The sequence below is a fragment of the Bos indicus genome, chromosome X, assembly GCF_029378745.1.
Source record: "Bos indicus isolate NIAB-ARS_2022 breed Sahiwal x Tharparkar chromosome X, NIAB-ARS_B.indTharparkar_mat_pri_1.0, whole genome shotgun sequence".
Taxonomy (NCBI): Eukaryota; Metazoa; Chordata; class Mammalia; order Artiodactyla; family Bovidae; genus Bos; species Bos indicus.
The window spans coordinates 134,496,452-134,516,563 of NC_091789.1; the positions used below are offsets into that span (position 1 = coordinate 134,496,452).

A 20,112-nucleotide genomic window follows, 5' to 3' on the forward strand; every position below is an offset into this window, starting at 1 on the left:
TCCTCTCCTTCTTTCCCTCCTTCCCTCCCTCCCTTCTTCTCTCCTTCCTTCCTAGTCTCCTTATTCTGTTCTTCCCTCCCTCCTTCCTTCCCTCCCTCCCTTGTATCTTTTTTCCCTTCTGTCCTCCTTCCTTCCTGCCTTTTCTCCTTCTATCTTTCCTTCTTTCCCTCCTTTCTTATCACCTTCCTTCCTTCCCTCCCTCGCTCCCTCCTTTCCTTCCTTCCCTCCCTCCTTCCTTTTGCCTTTTCTCCTTCCCTCCCTTATTCACTACCTCCCTCCTCCTTTCCCGTCCTACCTGTTTCCCTCCTTCCTTTCTTCCTTCCCTCCTCCATCTTTCCCTCTCTATCCTTTTCTCCCTCCTTCCTCCCCTCTTTCCTTCCTGAATTAGACATTAACTCTTATGACTGACTTCATACTTAATTTTTGATGCCCTAGTAAGAAAAATGCAAATGAGGGTATATAATTTATTTTCTAGTATAAGATTTGTCATTCGTAATTGGCAACTCTCTCTTTACAACATAACTCTGTAAACTTACTGTTTGTTTTTGTTTTGTAGGCTTACGTATTATTTTCACTCTTGACGAGGTGGCCTTCATACAGAATCTTGTTTTTTACATAGAAGCTGCATATAAAGTTGCTGTAAGTTCAAATCCAGTGTTTATTTTCCAGTGTTACAGCCTCAGGAAGGATAAAAATCACACATCTGTTTGAGGGCCAGGCTGTCTGGGGCTGACCCGAAGGTTAGCAAGATTAGCGGTACAAGATGATGTCACCTCTGCACACAAACTGCACGTTTGTGTCCAGGAACTCAGTTGGGGAGCTTTTGTTGTTGAAATGTGCCATATGCTCTGTTTGAATTCATTAGGTTCATTTTAAATAAGACCCTCAAATACCCTGTGGCACGTGTACTGGGAGCCTGAATCAGGGTGAAGGGCAACACCAGCGCCCTAGGCAGTGCACAGGGAGAGAGGCAGGACCCAGACAGGTGCCCGGGCTAGGTGATGGGTGGAAATACGTACACACTCAGTTCCTCCAGGCTGCTGTCTGCTACCGAGAGCTGAGCCTCACACACTTGTAGAGAACAGCTAAACTGCAAAGCTGGCCAGAAGAGCAGTAATGAAAGGCTAGAGTTTGCATTTTGTTTTTAATAAAGAGCTACCAACATCAAAGGAAGGATCAGCAAACTTTTTCTAGAAAGGGCCAAAGTACATCTTCTCAGCTCTTCCAGTCTCTGTGGTCTCTCTTGCTGCTATTGAACTCTGCCATTGTACTGATACCACACAACCAGCTGTAGACAACCTGTGACCTCGTGAGTGCAGCTGTGTCCCAAATAGACCTTATTTCTGGATCACAGGTGTAGCAGACCTGATTCGGTGCCAGGGTAAGCACTTGCTGACCCCAGGTCTGAAGCAGTAATCATCCACCAGGAGCAGTCTTTGGCTCTCCCAGGGAAACCAGGCAATGTCTGGAGACATTTTCGATGTTGACAACAGGGGAGTGGGTACTATTGGCATCTAGTGGGTGGAGGCCAGAGATGCTGCTGAACACCCTACAGTGCACAGGACAGCCCCCTACAACAGAGAATGAGTAGGCTGCAAATGTCAGTACCATCGAGGTTGGCCAAGCCTGGTCTGAAGAAACAGGAAGGCTTTGTAGAAAGGGTGGAGCTTGAGTGGGACGTTGGTAGATGAGTAGGGCTCAGATAAGCAGGAGGAGGGAAAGGGGTTCGAGAGTATCAGGAATGGCTGTGAGTGTGGGGGAAGGGGAGGGGTGGTTGGGGAAAGGGGGGGTGGAGTAAAGGAGTATTCTTAGGGTGACAGCTGAGTGCTCCAGAATAGCAGGAATTAAAGTCAGCTTGTGGACAGGCAGGAAGTGTGGGGCTGGATCATAAAGGTAAGGCCATCAGAGAGATTTGAACATGATCCACTTGGGGATAAACAGGTCATCAGGTTAGAGTCTCGTGCTGGGGAGCAAGCTGATCAAAGCAGTTTCTAAGGATGAGTCAGGCAGTTGGCTCCAGGGTTGGAATGAGGACGGGTTGGAGTGGAAAGGCCCCGCTGTGCAGAGGACTGAAGGAATGGGTCCTGGAATCAGCCACGAGGCCTGCACGGCAGGCAAGAGTCTAAAGTCACTCTAGTATGTCTGAGTCTAAAATGTCTTATTCTGAAAATGTTCATCTTTCTCTAATAATAATAAGTGCCAGAATGTTGGCATTGGTCCTGTTCTTCTTGGGTTGTAATCCTTCAATAGTGTATATAGCATTATTTCAAAATGGTATCCAGTGCCTGGGTTTCTTCAGTGAAAATATGAGCTATAAAAGTTAAGTATGTATGTATCAAGTCCTCTATGTGGACGGGCTATGCTAAGCCAGTTCATATTAATTCATTTCAAAATACCAGGCAAGTTTAGTGTTCTGAGCCTCAGTTTTGACTTTGCACCCATTACTGCTGAGCATTTTTTCTCAAAAGGTAATCTATTAAATTATTTTAAATGGTTTGGTTGATTTCACCCAGTTATAACCCATTTCTTCTTTATTCCATCTTACAATTTAATACAAGTTTAGACATATTAGGTGAATAAAGGTCAGCCTTTTAAGATAAAATATTTTGTTCTCTATAAATCATGAGTTTCTTACAAATGAATAACTTTTAGAAATAAGAAAACTGAGTGTCTTTGCATGCATTTTTGTTCTCCTCGAGTATTTATTTCCAGAACTCTAACCAGAGGTCAAATGAACTGAAATCAAGAAAGAATACAACTTGAGTGTGTAAAGGCATGAATTTGGTAGCCTTTGAGAAGAGATAGTCACATTTCATGATGCCTACAATGACATAAAGGAGTTATTTTTCCATAGTACTTGTCATCTATTAATACCTCTTTTCTCCTTTTTCTCCAACAGGATTATGGAATGTGGGAACGTGGAGATAAGACTAATCAGGGTATTCCAGAATTGAATGCAAGCTCTGTAGGAATGGCCAAGGTGACAGTCTGGTCTTGTTTGTTCTTCCTCCTTGCCTCTTTAACGGCTTTGGTTTGGTTCTTATCCTTAGGGGTTTGGATTTGATCTGGTTAGCTTATTTTTCAAAAGTCAACAGCAAGTATGAAATTCAAGTGGTACATGTACCCCAACCAACTGAAATTATAGGTAAAGAATGGAGGTTTCCTACACCTAAATCTGCATGTGCCTGAAAATCAGTGCATTCCCTCCTTATTATCCAGTATCATCACCCATGCATCTAAGCTCTTGCTATTATCTAAAAAACTGGATATATGATGTCCAGTCTTGTTTCCTGGGTCATAAAGAGGGCTGAAGAATACGAGCATTTTGTAGGACAGGGCTCACACATTTAAAAGTCTACAGGGTCAGGTCAGGCACATAATATAAACAAGTGAAGCCAGCCAGATAGAAAAATAATGGGGCAGGAGTGGCATGTGTTGAGGACACTGCAGACTTTGTAAAGGTGTTCTAATTTAAGATCATTTTAAAAACTTCCTCAGGCCAAACCAAACATGACCATGGAGCCGTTTCAGCCAGCTGGCCACCAGTTGACATCTCTTGCCTTAGATATTTAGCATGCCTCCTCCATTCCCTCTTCCTCAAGGCTGAAGCATAATTTTACAGAGTAAAGACTCCAGAACTATAATTTTTAAAGCAACAATAAATATTCTCTGTTAAGGTCAACCGATGGAAAACATACTTAATACTAAAAAAGTTTACTTTCTTAAGTGCCAAACATGCTACTGTTAGAAGTTAACCACTGAAATAGATGAAAGAAAAACCAGTCGTGAATTTAACCCCCCACCGCTTACACACACGATGCTGTGTTGTTAATATTTTGCTTTTTGGTAGAATACTAATTTCATTTTGGGAAATGGTTTTCTGTTTTCTCTATCTTGTTCCTGCAACGAGGCAAAACACAGGAAAGCTCTGAAAATAAGGATAGAACACAAGTATAGGATACTTTAGCTGGATTTTAAAGACAAATTGTATCACCTATGGGAAAACATATATGCTCGATTGCTTAATGAAAAAGAAGTACGAGATATGGGACTGTATGTGTACTACTCATACTCAGTAATTCATACTTGTGCTTGTAGGCAGCCCTTGAAGCAATTGATGAACTGGACCTTTTTGGAGCCCATGGAGGTCGCAAGTCTGTGATCCACGTCCTGCCGGATGAGGTGGAACACTGCCAGGTGATGGTTCTCACATCCAGAGAGTCGAGATGGAGACTCATGGCACAGAGCACTTGGACTCCAGTTCAGACTCCCCAGCTTCCTAGCTTGGTGGCTCTTAGCTTCTTTGAGCTTCAGTTCCTTCGTCCATAAAATGGGCATACTAGGACCCACCCCCACTGCTGCACAAGGTGGTCATGAGAATCAGAATTAATCAACTTAATTTGTCAAAGTACTTTGTGAGCCAGAAAGGACCACGCAAACATAAGATACAGCAATGGTGTTTCTATGGAGTCAGCAATCAACACAACTGTGTTCTGTTGGAGGCAAATCAATTTTACGGTTTTTTTTTTTTTTTTTTTGAGCATGTACAAGGTTTTCTCTTAGGTTTATTTCATGAGGTCCCCAAATTTGATGATTGACAAGCAGTAGTTCACTTGGTGGAGAAGGCAATGGCACCCCACTCCAGCATTCTTGCCTGGAAAATCCCATGGACGGAGGAGCCTGGTAGGCTGCAGTCCATGGGGTTGCTAGGAGTTGGACATGACTGAGTGACTTCACTTTCACTTTTCACTCTCATGCATTGGAGAAGGAAATGGCAGCCCACTCCAGTGTTCTTGCCTGGAGAATCCCAGGGACGGGGAGCCTGGTGGGCTGCCGTCTATGGGGTCACACAGAGTTGGACACGACTGAAGTGACTCTGCAGCAGTAGTTCACTTGGGCGGGTAGTGGAGTCTTGTTAGAGGGGTAGTGACAAAATGAATGGTGGAGGAGAGATGATATGGGAGAAATGGCAAATCAGTAAAACCTCCATGAAACACATGTTAGAGAAAGGGGGACAGATTAGGTGGCTCCATTTATCAGACAGTAGGTCAGGAGTTGCTGGCAAATCAGCAAACTTGTTTACTGGAGGCTCACTGTATGCAGGCACTGTGCTAGGGCTGTGTGAGTGAGAGGCATACAAAGTTGTATGCAGAGCTTCCAGTGGTAATGTTTGTTTCAGGCAGAGAGAGCCTAGGGAGAGTGACTGGTTAAAGAACTGGGCTTGGGGGTCAGTTGGCTAGAGAACATTAAGCTTTGTTCTGAAGCTGAAGGGTTCCCCCCTTATTTAGCCCCCTTCTAACTCATTCCATTTTCCCCATTAAATAGTCCTTAGTGGGGAATCTACTGTTTCTTGGGGTGTGGTTTAATAAAGTTAAGCTGGTATGCTTCTTAATAGATGTGTAGTCCCCAGTGGAGATGGCATGAGCTCTGTAGCTAGCTGGGCCTGGGTTAGAATCCTAGCTCTGTTGTAGACTAGCTGCATGCCCATCAGCATGAGTCTCTGCGTCTCCAAGTCCTCATGTGTGATTTGGACATAGTTCTCGAATTCCTTCTTCACATGGAAGAGTTAATAAGCTTGTGCTTGCAGGAATCTAGTCCCATGTCTGTACATGTTAGATTGCAGGGTTAGCTCCCTTTCCTTCCCAAACTGTTCCTTATAATTTCACCTTCCTTTAGTTTACAGTGCCTAATCCAACCACCTTATAATTGAGGCCATATTATAGTGCCACTAAGTAAGCCATTCTTTCTAGGACTAAACTAATTCTGTTTGGACTAAAGTGTTTTGCCTGTTGGTGTGGTCTTCTAGATTTGACTCCTTTAAGTGGTTTCTGAGTTATCCAGTCCAGCTGGTCACCTCCACCGAAGCCAGGCATTTCTCTGTGCTGGTCTTGTATGTGTGTTCTTCTTTGTCTTTGCAGTCAGGAGCGCTAACCTGATGAGGTAGTCCTTAGTTCCTCCACTGCGTGCCCTAAAGGCCCAGCAGTATCAACAGAAGGTACAGAAGGAAGGGAGCCAGTTCTCAGCACGTGCTCTAGGCATATCACTGTTTTCCCGAACCCTCTTTTCTCCTGTGAGGAACAGGACACATGGGCTGGGTAGGTGCGGTCACGCAGCAGGGGCCATGTTGGTAGGCAAAAACTCTCTAAAAATTGGTAAACTCATTCATATGTTCCCTTGGGGTCAAGTCATAGTCTCTAGATGCTGTACATAACTGTTAGTGCTTCCGGGGTTAACACCTGTTTGTTTTTCGTTCAGTCTATTCTGTTCTCCATGCTGCCAAGAGCCTCGACGTCAAAAGAGATTGATGCTGGGCTTCTTTCCATTATTTCTTTCCCGGCCTTCGCGGTGGAAGATGTGAACCTTGTGAATGTGACAAAAAATGAAATTATTTCCAAGCTCCAGGTGAGCATTGGTCACGCTGGTACCCTTCTGCCCTGTGTTAAGTGCCCCTTCCAGATAGTGACGTGGAGCAGCTCACTCAGGCCTGGGCTGTCCCTGCAGTCGATCTCTCAATATCAGAGTGGACTGACAGATGGAGGTACCCAAGGCTGAGAATGGAGGGGAGAAAATGAAGTCTCTGAGCCATCAATACCCAGGTTCTTTTCTTGTGCAGTAGAGTTTCAATTCCAGCTGGCACATTTAAATCTCAATTTGTATCACTCCTGTGCTTCTAAGACAGAGCTTCTGAACCCTTTAGAGATCCTAGACAGACTCCCTTAAGAATCTCATGAAAGCTACAGTCCCTGTCAGAAAAAAATGCACATGTCCCAATATCCTCAAACTTGACACACGATTTCTAGGGACTTGAAGATCTCCAAGTTAAACTGAGATTAAAAATCCCAGGGATGCCCCAGGTGGTCCAGGGTTAAGACCTCACCTTCCAATGCAGGGGGTGCAGTGTTCCTCCCTGCTTGGGAAACTAAAATCTCACATGCCTCACAGTCAATAAACCAAAACAGAAAACAGAAGCAATATTGTAACAAATTCAGTAAAGACTTTAAAAATGGTCCACATAAAAAAAAAAATCTTAAAATCCCTGCTCTGAGGTGAGATGCAGAAACTATGACACATTACACCAAACTGAGAAGGTTATACAATACTCTAGCCAACTGAAGTTATCAGTGAAATGATAAAAAAAAAAAAAAAGTAAGTTTCCTAAACCACAATCTGCATGTTGATGATCCCACTTAGATTTGGTGAAAAATGATTTTAGCCTCTGGAAACCAAGGGGTAAAGGGTCTCCAACCATATCCCCAGAAGGCACTGCCTCAGTTAGGAGCTGGTGGAGAAAACAGAACCTGTTTAGTTTGTAGAAGTAGGCAGAGAGTTCATGTAGAGAATGAAGCATTTCAAGGGGAGCACATTCTAGACTGGGCTTCCCAGGACACCCCAGACACTATGGGATTGGCCACTGGGAGTGCGTTTGCCTCCATGGCCAGTGCTAGAACAGCCCCAAATGCTTAACTGAAGAATGGACACCCAAAAGTGCAATCCAGGGATAAGGGAGGCAGATTCAGATAGCACTGCCACTGCCCTTCTTTCTTGGCACCCGAGAAGCTGGAGAGGAACACTGAAGCCTGCAGCAGGAAACCCAACAGCCATGGCCTTAAGCTACAGGAAGCCCTGCCGCCTCCCTCCTCCACTTCTTGCAGGATGCAGGCTTCTTTGCATCCAGAGCCTAACTCCTATGAGTCTGGAGTCGCCTTGTGGCCTTCCAGTCTGTCAAGTAGAAGCAGTCCAATCAGTCCACATATCACCATGGGTGGCTTCTCCAAGCAGTGAGGGTCCCTTTGCATCTTTGTACAATACAGCAAAATCAGAATAAAAGGATGGTCATTCTGTGAACCATGGAGTAATTAATCTCTCAGCCCTGACTGCCACTCTAATGGAAAGTTTTGGCATTCCCTTCCAAGTACTGATCAAACCTTATTTTGGTTTGCTTATTACTTAAAGATGAGTTTTTGTACTGATAGCAGTGAGCACTTTGTTGTTACTAAAAGGGCTGACTTGAATCAAAGAGATAAAGAAATTCTTCTGTTTCATCAAATGCTTCTTTTTGTCTTCTTAGGGGCGTTATGGATGCTGTCGCTTCCTTCGAGATGGTTATAAAACCCCAAGAGAGGTTGTATTTAAAGATTGTTTCTTCTGATTCCTTAACTGCTTCATATCTAAGTTGCCACTGTGGCATTCTCCCTCTGTTGATTATAAAACTTACACGTTGGAATATTGGAAAGAGCAGTCTTAATTTTGGAGTCAGCAAGCTGGAGTTAGGCAATAGACTAGTAAGATCATTAGGAGAGCAGCAAGCTGGTGATTTAAAACCAGCTTGCTTACATGGACAAACAGTTCTCTCGCTCACATGTTTTTTAAAAGGCCACCTGTGGCCTCCTTGGGTTCCTTTGCCATAGGGACTGATAAAATGATGTCAATAAAACAGTCTGCCCAGCACTGCAAGAGTCAAATTTCTCCTTATTTGTTATAGAGATAGAGAAAGCTTAATCTAATAAACTACCAAGTAATGTTATGTGCATTTGATTTACTGTTCTGAAATTTTACCATGGATAACTGCCAAAAATAGCTTCAGTCATGTCTGACTCTGTGCGACCCCATAGACGGCAGCCCACGAGGCTCCCCTGTCCCTGGGATTCTCCAGGCAAGAACTCTGGAATGGGTTGCCATTTCCTTCTCCAATCATACCAGCCTCAAAGTTGCCCTGAGTCAGAAAGCAAGGGACACTCAGTGAGGCACAGTGGTATTATGTATGTAATCTGACATTACCTTTTAGAACGTTTACCTGTTTGCTTCCAGGACCCAAACCGATTGCATTATGACCCTGCTGAACTCAAGCTCTTTGAAAACATTGAATGTGAATGGCCTGTGTTCTGGACTTATTTCATAATAGATGGAGTCTTCAATGGTGATGCCGTTCAGGTGAGAAAATGCTGGGCGTTGTGTTGGTAATCAGCATTTTCATGGCAATGGTGTGCTGATGGTTATTAGAACATAGGGTTATGCAAAAATTCAGGGGCACTGTGTCAGTTACCTGTTGCTGCCAACAACCTTTCCTAAAACTTCGTGAATTAAAACAGCTATTGTGTTTGCTCAGTGCTGTGTAATTTGGGTAGTGCTCAGCAGGAACGGGTTTCTCTGCTGCTTCTGATGTCAACTGGGATCAGTAGGGCTGCAGGAACCGGCCTCCCTCACGTGGTTGCAGCTTGATGCTGCCTGTTGGCCCAGAGCTCAGGTGGACTGTTGGCCTGGGTCTTCATTCTCCACTTGGGCTTCTCACAGCATTGCAGTCTCTGGACAGTAAAGCTTTTTACATGGTGGTCATCTTTTCCCAGAATGCAAAAGCAGAAGCTGCCAAGCTTTCTTAAGGCTTTAGGCCCCAAACTGGCAAAGTGTCACTTCTGTTGCATTCGTTTTTTTCTGGGCTAGTGTTGCCAAACTAGGTTTGTTTTGCCAGAGCACAGCAAGCCAAAATGCTGAAATGCCGAGGTTTGCAGCAAAGAGAGGGTTTATTCGCAAGGCTGCCATGCAAGGAGAACAAGTCTCAGGTCTGCCTGCATGAAGACTAAGGCTTGGGGTATTTATGGGATAAAGAATAAAGCGGCACAGTGGCCTGAAGTTGGGGAGAGGTGACTGGAAAAAGGAGTGGTAATTCTCATTCTGCCCAACTGTAGGCCACAGGTCTCTGCACATTCCAAAATGGAGGTGCTTAGCATGCTCTGAGGGTGCAGTTTTTAGCCCTCTGATGCCCCAAAATCACCAGACACTCGCCCATGCCCTGTTGGAGGGTGGGTGGTCCTAACCAGTCTTAACCAGCTCAGTTGGAACGAGACATAGTTGACTCCAAGTTCCTGGAAAACAACTCGAGCAAACGTTGTTTAGACTATGCGCTGCTTGGAGGACATGGGAGTCTTAAAAGCACCTTGATTAGTGAAGGCCTGTTACAGGTAAAAATAGATTTGACTAATGACTACCCTTGGTTTTAGTCCCCCCTATGTTTTGATCATTTCTCCATGTCAAGAGGAGGAGGACAAAGACCCCTCTGGATATTTCCTGCCTATAAGGGGCGTAGACACAACTAGGGCTTGAGGAATGAAACCTCTTAGCACTCATTTGAAAATATTCTCTTGATCCTGGTTTCAGGTTAACATTTTGATCTGAGCAGTTACCACCTATGCATCAGCTGTCAAGGCATTCACAGGCCCAAGATTGGTAAACTACAGACAAAGATGTAGCCTGAGGGGGCCTGTAGAATGGCAGACATTGTTAAAATTTTCATTCTTTTTTAGCAGTTTTATTTAGGATAAGCCAGGGATCAAGCGAAAGCGAAAGTCAGTCAGTCGTGTCCGACTCTTTTTGACCCCATAGACTATGCAGTCCATGGAATTCTCTAGGCCAGAATACTGGAGTGGGTAAGCCTTTTCCTTGTCCAGGGGATCTTCCCAACCCAGAGATAGAACCCAGGTCTCCCGCATTGCAGGCAGATTCTTTACCAGCTGAGCCACAAGGGAAGCCCCAGGGATCAAGTGTCTTACCTTTTTCCATATTGGAGTGTCTCGATCATTATCTGTTTGGCTGAAACACTTAGATATTAAATGTGGAAGGACCACAGGCTTGGAGAAATAAGTATGGTTTCTATAATATCCTTACCATGTAGAACCTTGGCAGGGGTAGATGCCACAGTCTTTTTTTTTTTTTTTCTCTTTAATCTGAGGACATGAGGAGAGGACCAAATTTCAACTTAGTGTAGGAAAAAAAAGGTGACAGGAAATTCTCTGTTGATTAGCTTAACCCAGTATCTACATCTGAGGGCTTTCTATTGTAAGTCATTCAAGGGGAGGACACGGCATAAAGGCTCGAGAACTAGGAGATGGGGTTCTCTGGGGTGGGGGGCGCGAGTCTCCCACAGACGAGTTTTGTTGTTGCTGCTGCTCTTTTCTGGCCAGCTGTAGTTTGCCATCTTTAAGGCTACTCTTAGCTAGTGTGGTAGTGCTCTGTGCTTAAGTCGTGTCCAGCTCTTTGCAAGCCCGTGGACTGTAGCCCACCAGGCTCCTCTGTCCATGGGATTCTCTAGGCAAGAATGCTGGAGTGGGTTGCCATGTCTTCCTCCAGGGGATCTTCCTGACCCAGGGATTGATCTTGTGTCTCCTGCATTGGCAGGCTGCTTCTTTACCACTGAGCCCACCTGGGAAGCCCTCTCTTAGCTAATATCTTATTTAATGTATCAGCTGCATAACGGGTATCCCAGCCCACAGCCTCGCTTCCTGTTATTTCTCCACACCATCATCAGAGTGATCTTATTAAGAAAAAGATGATGCTACTGCTTGTCTTAAAAGCTTTGAATGGCTTCCTGATTACTTTTGTGATGAGGTACAGGCTCTTCACACGTTTTATAGGGTCCCAGAAGATCTGTCCCTTGTTTTCACCACTGTAGTCCAATTTCTAATTATTTCCTTTCTTGAGTTCTGTGATCCAAGCAGATGGAAACTTGTTCAGGCCTTTGGGCAGGCCAGGCTGTCTCTCCCATCTTCTCAAATACCCAGCAACTGTCCTGAATATTCATTGGAAGGACTGCTGGTGAAGTTGAAACTCCAATACTTTGGCCACCTGAAGCGAAGAACAGATTCATTTGAGAAGACCCTGATGCTGAGAAAGATTGAAGGCAGGAGGAGACGGGGAGGACAGAGGATGAGATGGTTGCATGACATCACCAACTCAAAGGACATGAGTTTGAGTGAACTCCGGGAGTTGATGATGGACAGGGAGGCCTGGTGTGCTGCGGTTCATGGGGTCGCAAAGAGTCGAACACGACTGAGCGACTGAACTGATGCTTTCCACCCTTAGCTTCCCCTCCCCCTTCATTTGATTCGTTTTAAGTGTCACTTCTTTCAGAAAGCCTAAAAGCTTTTATATATGCCGCACAGCTCTTATAACAGCCTGGCACCTATCAGTGTATTTCCCACTTAGCTGTCAAAGGACCCTGCTAGAGATGGTCTCTATCCATCTGGGGCATATGCCCCATTCCTAGTATATACTAAGTGCAAAATGGATATTTATTAATACAGTGTTCATTTGTTCAAGACAGATTTCTTTTTTATTATTTATTGAAGTATAGTTGAGTTACAATCTTGTGATAATTACTGCTGTACAGCGAAGTGACTCAGTTGCACATATAGATATTCTTTTTCATATTCTTTTCCATTGTGGTTTATCATAGGATATTGATAAAGTTCTCTGTGCTATACAGTAGGACCTTGTTTGTTTGTTTTTTAAATTGGAGGATAATTGCTTTACAATGTTGTGTTGGTTTCTGCCGTACAACAATGCAAATCAGCCATAATTTTATATATATATGTGTGTGTGTGTGTGTGTGTGTATCCTCTCCCTCTTGGGCCTCTTTCCCCTCTCCCATCCCACCCCTCCAGGTCATCACAGAGCACCAGGCTGGGCTCCCTGTGTTATATAGCAGCTTCCCACTAGCAATGTGTTTTACACATGATAGTGTGTATATGTCAGTGCTGCTCCCTCAATTTGTCTTACTCCTTGCCCCGCTATGTCCACAAGTCCATTCTCTCCATTTGCATCTCCATTTCTTCCCTGTAAATTGATACATCAGTACAATTTTTCTGGATTCCATTGTATATGCATTAATATACAATATTTATTCTCTTTCTGACTTCGCTCTGTATAACAGGCTCTAGGTTCATGCACTTCACTACAGTTCAGTTCAGTCGCTCAGTCGTGTCCAACTCTTTGCGACCCCATGAATTGCAGCACGCCAGGCCTCCCTGTCCATCACCAACTCCTGGAGTTCACTCAAACTCAACGTCCATCGAGTCAGTGATGCCATCTAGCCATCTTATCCTCTGTCGTCCCCTTTTCCTCCTGCCCCCAATCCCTCCCAGCATCAGATTCTTTTCCAATGAGTCAGCTCTTCACATGAGGTGGCCAAAGTACTGGAGTTTCAGCTTCAACATCAGTCCTTCCAATGAATATTCAGGACTAATCTCCTTTAGGATGGACTGGTTGGATCTCCTTGCAGTCCAAGGGACTCTCAAGAGTCTTCTCCAACACCACAGTTCAAAAGCATCAATTCTTCGGCGCTCAGCTTTCTTCACAGTTCAACTCTCACATCCATACATGACTCCTGGAAAAACCATAGCTGACTCAAATTTGTTCTTTTTATGGCTGAGTAAAACTCCGTTTGGCATTTGCTGCCATGCATACTTTGGTGAGCAGAAAAGAGCTGTTCTCATGAAGTTTATGTGACTGAGGAACTCATACATCTTGCTGGGTTTTAATCTGCTCAGTCACATGTTCTGACGTAGGATACACAATCTAAGATTCATTTTAGTTTTTGAGAGCTGCCTCTGTTGAATGCTGAAGTGTTTCAGAAGTGGCAGTAAGCTTGAAATACTAATATTCCCTCTTTGTTGACTTTTACGCTTTAGTGATTATCTTGGGTCTTATGTTTTCTGTCTTTTTACCCCAGGACTGACAGATCTCAAAAAGATTGAGTTGGAATTTCAATTATGAACAAGTTTGACAGTTACCAGAAACAAAAGGCTAAGGAGACAGAAAATCCTGTGCTTAGTACCTTATTTTGTAGGTCTCACAGGATTTATTATTCTTACCTGCCAAGCTATCTCTTCTACTCATTTTAAAAGTGATGCACCCCATCATGCTTTGCTGTCCATAAATTTCAGAAGAAAAGAACATGAGATCTGAAAGGCATTTGATTGACTCTCCAAGGATGAAATGTGTTAAATAGCTAGGTGGCTGGTTAAGGGTTTTCCCCCTCGCCATTTCCCTTTTAATGCATAGGTTTTTATCACTGCTTTTTAAATTTAATAGAAGCATTTACATCAACAGCTTTTACTGAGTGGCACATCCTAAGTATTGGGGTACATGGATCATAATACACACACTTCCTTTTCTTCCCATCTGATTCGTTCAGCAAACATTTCTTGAGCAAGTTTGAGCGCTTTTTCAGTAGAAGACTACCAACAGGTGGAAATAGGATGCACTGCTTAAGATCTGGCCTCCACTCCAAAAAGCTTATAGTCTAGCTGGTAAGACAAAATTTAACTGTGTGAGAAGTTAAGAGTGTACTATTTAAATCATGAGTGAAAAACAACACATAGAAGACCAGTTGCTTTTTGCTCTTCCTAACATTTGGTATCAGCACAGTCCGGGCTCCTCTTGCACTCCGAGCTGCAGGTGTTTATGCATTTCTTAGCCCTGTGTGCTACTTCTAATCTCTTTGTTGCCCAGAGAGCTGTTTTTCTGTCTTGTGCTGTCGTTTCACCCCATGAGTCATGGTGCTGTTTTCTAGGTCCAAGAATACCGTGAAGCCCTGGAGGGGATACTGATCAGAGGCAAGAACGGGGTCCACTTGTTGCCTGAACTCTACGCCATCCCGCCTGACAAGGTAACCATGTACTTGATTATCTAGAAGGAAGTGAGTTGGGCTTGGCCATTTGGTATTTTTCATTCCTCTTTCAGACCTAACACTTTTTCTCCAGAAGTGGTTTCTTGAGTCTTGGGTAGCATTGCTGTTTATCACAGAAGTTATGGATTTAGAGCCATGCTTGACCTGGAGGTTGCCCAAGGGAGGCGTTAGTTGAGGACTTTCAGAGGGTACCTGTCCTTCTTCCGAGCTCAGGACCAAGCAGGCCCTAAAATCACAGAACACTGTTGGGCGCCATGTTGTTACATGTTTCCGTGGAAAAAGAAACCAGACAGAATCTCCCTGGGAGAGGGGGAGAGATGTACAGGCATACCTTGCTTTACTGCCACTTTGCAGGTAACTTTGCATTTTCTTTTTTTACTTTTACAAATTGAAGGTTTGTGGCAAGCCTTCATTGAGTTTTTTCCAATAGTATTTGTTCATTTCATGTCTCTGTCACATTTTAGCAATTCCCACGTTTCAAACTTTTTCATTATTATATTTGTTACAGTGATATGTGATCAGTGATGTTTAATGTTACTACTCAAGTTACTACGTGTGTTTAATGTGATGTTTAATGTGATCAGTGATGTTTAATGTTACTACGTTAAACTTGACGGTTCGGGTGATGGTTAGTATTTTTTAGCAATAAAGTATGTTTAAATTAAGAGAGGTACATTTCTTTCAGACATAATGCTGTTGCACACTTAATAGATTACAGTATGTAAAAGTGTTAAGTCGCTCAGTCATGTCCGACTCTTTGTGACCCCATGGATTATAGCCTGCCAGGCTCCTCAGTCCATGGAATTCTCTAGGCAAGAATACTGAAGTGAGTTGCCCTTCCCTTCTTCAGGGGATTTTCCCAACACAGGGATCTGAACCCGGGTCTTCTGCATTGCAGGTGGATTCTTTACCATCTGAGCCACCAGGGCAGACCTTAGTATATAGTGGTATAGTGTGAACATAATGTTTTATGCAATGGGAAACCAAAAGTTTCGTGTGACTCCATTTATATTCAGTTTATTGCAGTGGTTTGGAACCGAGGTCTGCCTGTACAGGGGTAGTTCAGAATCTCTTCCTTTCAGTCACATAGTTCCTGAGCTAGAGCTTGAGTGATCACTTAGAAGCCATCCTATATCAGGAAAAGAGAAACTGGCCAGTTCCAGGAAGATGCCCAAAGGTAGTTTTGTTCTATTCTCTTTCCTAAGTTGGGTCATGATGGATTGATATATCTTAATGGGAAGATTTCCCTGTACATATCTCATGTTAAGCAGAGAAGAATCCTCATTTCAAGGCTTATTCTCTTTTGAATGTTCCTGTGGCTTTAAAGCTTCATTAAGACATTTTGGGACAGAAGAGACTTCAGAGAGCAAGGTTCCTCCCGCAGCTGACAGGGCCTGCACTAGAGCATAACCCTGCGGTCACATAGCAGCTTGGGTCTAGGAGTTTGTGGTAGAATCAGGCCCACAAGCACATGGTCAGGGGACTGGTAAAGGCCTTGGAAATTATCTGCCTCAGTTCAAAGAGGCTGTGGAATCTGTCACAGCTCAGACAGCACTGGGGTCTGCTTGGAATTAGACCCCAGTTCAGGGCCTCCTGACAACCGCACCGTGCTTCCCACTGGGTGGTGCATTTTTGGGGGGGTTGAGAGTCCGTCATTGTACAGACCAAACCATGGAGCCTGCAGGGGCTGTTTTCTTTCTGAGTTTTCAAGGCCTAGATTTCCTGCAAATGTATTCATTTTACTATGTGTGATGAGTGTTGTTGGGGGTCTGGGTGCTGCTGATGGTGGGGGCTGGGTAGTTACTTCCTAGCAACTGTGTGTTCAGGTTGCCCCTTTTCCAGAACTGAGGCACTTGACAAGACTAAATTAGTCATGGGAGGTAATTTGGAACCTGGAAGCAGAGCAAGGGAAACTGAATAGCTTCAAGGATATTTTACCTATTTTATAGTGGAGATAACCATCCATCCATGTTCCACTAAAAGGCACATTTCCTGACTGTAGTAAATGCTAGGTGTTATATGCTTTTCTTGTGAATATTAACACTTCTGGCTGCACGGTGTAAAAGGTTACTCTGCAACTTTTTCTCATCTGACCTCCATGCTTGTACTTGTCATTTCAGCGTCCTCATTTAATCCAGTGTATTTACACATCAGCTAGGCACTGATTTTGAATATTCTTTTGAGCACAGTTTGTATTGGCTGCTTCCAGATGACAGCTGGGAAGGTTCACCCATCCCATCAGTAATACGGAGAGACTGCCGCAGACAGAGCCACCCAGACCCCTATGGCACCTTTGTGCAAATTAGAAAAAGGGCCTCATTCTTGGAGCAGCCACAGCCCTGGGCCAAGGCAGCATCCGCCCTGGGTTCCAGCGTCACTCATTTCCACAGCTGGACATACTTCTGCAAGGCACCACTGACCAATGGGGCTTCCGTTGAACAGCTTGAGACTCAGGCAAGCATGCCCAGCAGACGTGCTGAGGAGCAGCTGCTCTGGGTCGGGCAGCACGGCTGGGGCACAGAGGGGTCATGATGCCAGCTCTCCCTCTGCCAGCTTGCAAGCTAGGGAGGTGGGAGGAGCAAGTACATGGACTGAGGACAGATACCAGAGTGCCGTGCTGGTGGCAAAGGCTTGGTGCATTAGAGAACCTGCAAACTGATTGGAAAGACTGAGGTGGAGAGAGGGAGACACACACCTCTACGGGGAGGCAGGAGCTGGCCGTGGGTGGAAGAAGGGCAGAACTGGGCTCTTCTGTTCTTTGCATCAACCTGTTCCCATTCCAGATCTGCGCAGTCTTTCTTAACACTACTTACATTTCAAAAAGTTTTAATGTACCGTCTGACTGTGAAAGTAATCCTGCAAACTGCAGAACATTCAACATTCTATAGTAAGAAAATATTTCTCTCTAATCTTACATTGCAGTGTTTTGGAGAATCTCCCTCCACTTTTTATCCTATTTGATTACTCATAACATTTAATTCTGTTCAGTTGACAAGCTTAAGTTTGTCTTAGTTAACTACAGCAAAATTTTAAAAATTTACTGAATATGTTCACATGGGCTTCCCTGATAGCTCAGTTGGTAAAGAATCCGCCTGCAATGCAGGAGACCCCGGTTTGATTCCTGGGTTGGGAAAATCCGCTGGAGAAGGGATAGGCTACCCACTCCAGTGTTCTTGGGCTTCCCTGGTGGCTCAACTGGTAAAGAATCCACCTGCAATGCGGGAGACGTGGGTTTGATCCCTGGATTGGGAAGATCCCCTGGAGAAGGGAAAAGCTACCCACTCCAGTATTCTTGGGCTTCCCTTGTGGCTCCCATGGTAAAGAATCTGCCTGCAGTGCGGGAGACTCCAGTTCCATTGTCCCTTCCTGGATCGGGAAGATCCCCTGGAGAAGGGAGAGGCTACTCACTCCAGGTTTTCTGGCCTGGAGAATTCCACGGACTGTGTAGTCCATGGGGTTGCAAAGAGTCGGACACGACTGAGCAACTTTCCCTTTCAGGTTCATATTAACATCACTGATGTTATTAATCAACAAGCAGAGAATAACTCGCCTAATGATGTGAATTTTTCCTTTGGAGAAGATGTGTTTTCTATTTCCTTCAACTGGTTTATGTTTTCTGGAGAAGGAAATTCTCCAACCCCCAACCAACCAATGTTGTAATGATCAAAAACCCAAAGGTCAGCATGGACTTGACAACAGAGAAGATTGCAGACTGACTTTTACAACATGTAGCCAGCACTGCCCATCAGAGAGAACTGTAGTTTGTTTTAATGAGTCAAAAGCCCCAATGGATTTAGCGTTTTGAGTCCCTGATGGAAAATGAGTGATCTAATAAGACCCTGATGCTGGGAAAGATTGAAGGCAGGTGGAGGAGGGGATGACAGAGGATGAGATGGTTGAATGGCATCACTGACTCGATGGACATGAGTTTGGGTGGACTCTGGGAGTTAGTGATGGGCAGGGAGGCCTGGCATGCTGCAGTCCATGGGATCGCAAAGAGTTGGACATGATTGACTGAACTGAATTGTATAATTGTTTTTCCTCAATAAATAGCGCCACCTTCTGGTGATTTTCTTGCATAGGCACACAGAGTTCATGAACACCTGAGGAGAACAAGATAGAAAGCCAAAATAGCGTCCAGAACTACACTGCCACGGCTGTTGACTGATGTTTTAGATTATTGTGCCCATAATACAGTCAGACATAAGCATGAGATCTGAAATTTCTTGTCGCCCAGAGCTGTGCCTAAAGAAGGCAGGCCTGACTTTCAGAGCCTATCTCTCTGCCTTTTGCCATCCGTATGCTTGTGGGCAGAGCGTTGCTTGAACCAGGCCTGGGCTGGAGTCCCACCTCTGCTGCTTTTAGCCACGTGGCCCCCACATGGCCCCCACGGGCCTCAGTTTTCCTGGACTCCCTGTCCCAGCTCTTGCACAGAACTGGTCTGGAGGATCAAATGAGTGGCACTTTTAAATCCTCTGTGCGCTCCCCATGTACAGTGCCACTGGCTGTTTTATCCTCTGACGTTCTACCTTGGGGTTTTCCTCTTTTGCCAGGTGGATGAAGAGTATAAGAATCCTCACACGGTGGATAGAGTTCCCCTGGGGAAGGTGCCGCATCTGTGGGGTCAGTCCTTGTACATCCTCAGCTCCCTGTTGGCAGAGGTAAGGGACTTGGGGGCTTCACTGCCTGGAAACCATCCAATTGGAAGTTCAAGGGACCCTGGAGGAGCACACGGGCTCTCTGTTCAGTGTGGCTGTGAATGTCCTTTGCATCTTCATGGCAGTAAAATCAACCGATTGGGGTTGGTTCTGAGGCTGGAGGCTTGGACTTGGGTCCACCCTTACGGTAAACCCTTTCCGGGTTACCTGCAAGCCAAGCACTCCCTGTCTCTCCCCCAACACCCCTTCCCGCTAGCATTTCCCATCTGTGGCTAGAACGTGGGTGAGTGGACAGTCAGGAGGAGGCTGGAAACTTCTCAGCCAAGGTCCGCACATGTGTGAGAGATGCAGGGTTTGGGAAGCTACTGCACGTGGTCTTGACTCTCCAGTGCTCTCTACAGGAAGGGACAGTGGCTGGTTTTCTGTAGTGAATTTGTATCAGATGTTCCCTCAGGCCATAGTACCCCTGCTGCCTCTGACTCATTCCTTCTTGGGAAACATCTTTTTACCCCCAGGCTTACGTTTTTAAAATACAAATGCTTTTGTGACAGTCCTAAGTGTGAGTGCTTTTTATCACTTGGCTCCTCATTCCTGGGAGGATCCTGCTCAGCTGAGTGTCTGGACCCCTGGGGAGGGGTGCGGGGTGGGGGGAAGCCTGGGGAGCAGTGGGTTGGATGTCACTGGAGTTCCTGGTATGTGAGAGAAGACCCAGGTAAAGCTTTCACAGTGCAGGTGGCCCTTAGGTGCTGAGATGGAGTCGTGGTTTCATGGATATGATCATCTCTGCAATGTCATGGACATGTCCTTGGGCGTGGAAGCTGTGTCTTACACTTTTTTCTTTATGAGTAGGGAAAAATCATGTATCTCCTTTGGAAAGCCAACCCTGCCTCTGACTACCTCTGTAACCTTGGGCAGGTCTCTTAACTTCCCTGGGCCTCTCTCTCTTCATCTTTATTTATTTACTTTTTTAATGTTGTACAGCTTTTGTTTAAA

General features: G+C 44.9%; 1 protein-coding gene across 4 annotated transcripts in view; it reads left to right on the forward strand.

Moving 5' to 3' along the window:
* The window catches only part of PHKA2 (phosphorylase kinase regulatory subunit alpha 2), a 91,753-nt gene that overhangs the window by 37,183 nt on the left and 34,458 nt on the right, over nt 1-20,112 (forward strand). For all 4 annotated transcript variants that reach the window (XM_070784765.1, XM_070784766.1, XM_070784767.1 and 1 more), the window contains exons 6-13: nt 557-639; nt 2,900-2,980; nt 4,099-4,197; nt 6,256-6,402; nt 8,069-8,122; nt 8,809-8,931; nt 14,345-14,440; nt 19,015-19,122. In XM_070784765.1, coding sequence (XP_070640866.1) covers nt 557-639; nt 2,900-2,980; nt 4,099-4,197; nt 6,256-6,402; nt 8,069-8,122; nt 8,809-8,931; nt 14,345-14,440; nt 19,015-19,122 — 791 coding nt within the window. The remainder of the gene's footprint in view (nt 1-556; nt 640-2,899; nt 2,981-4,098; nt 4,198-6,255; nt 6,403-8,068; nt 8,123-8,808; nt 8,932-14,344; nt 14,441-19,014; nt 19,123-20,112) is intronic.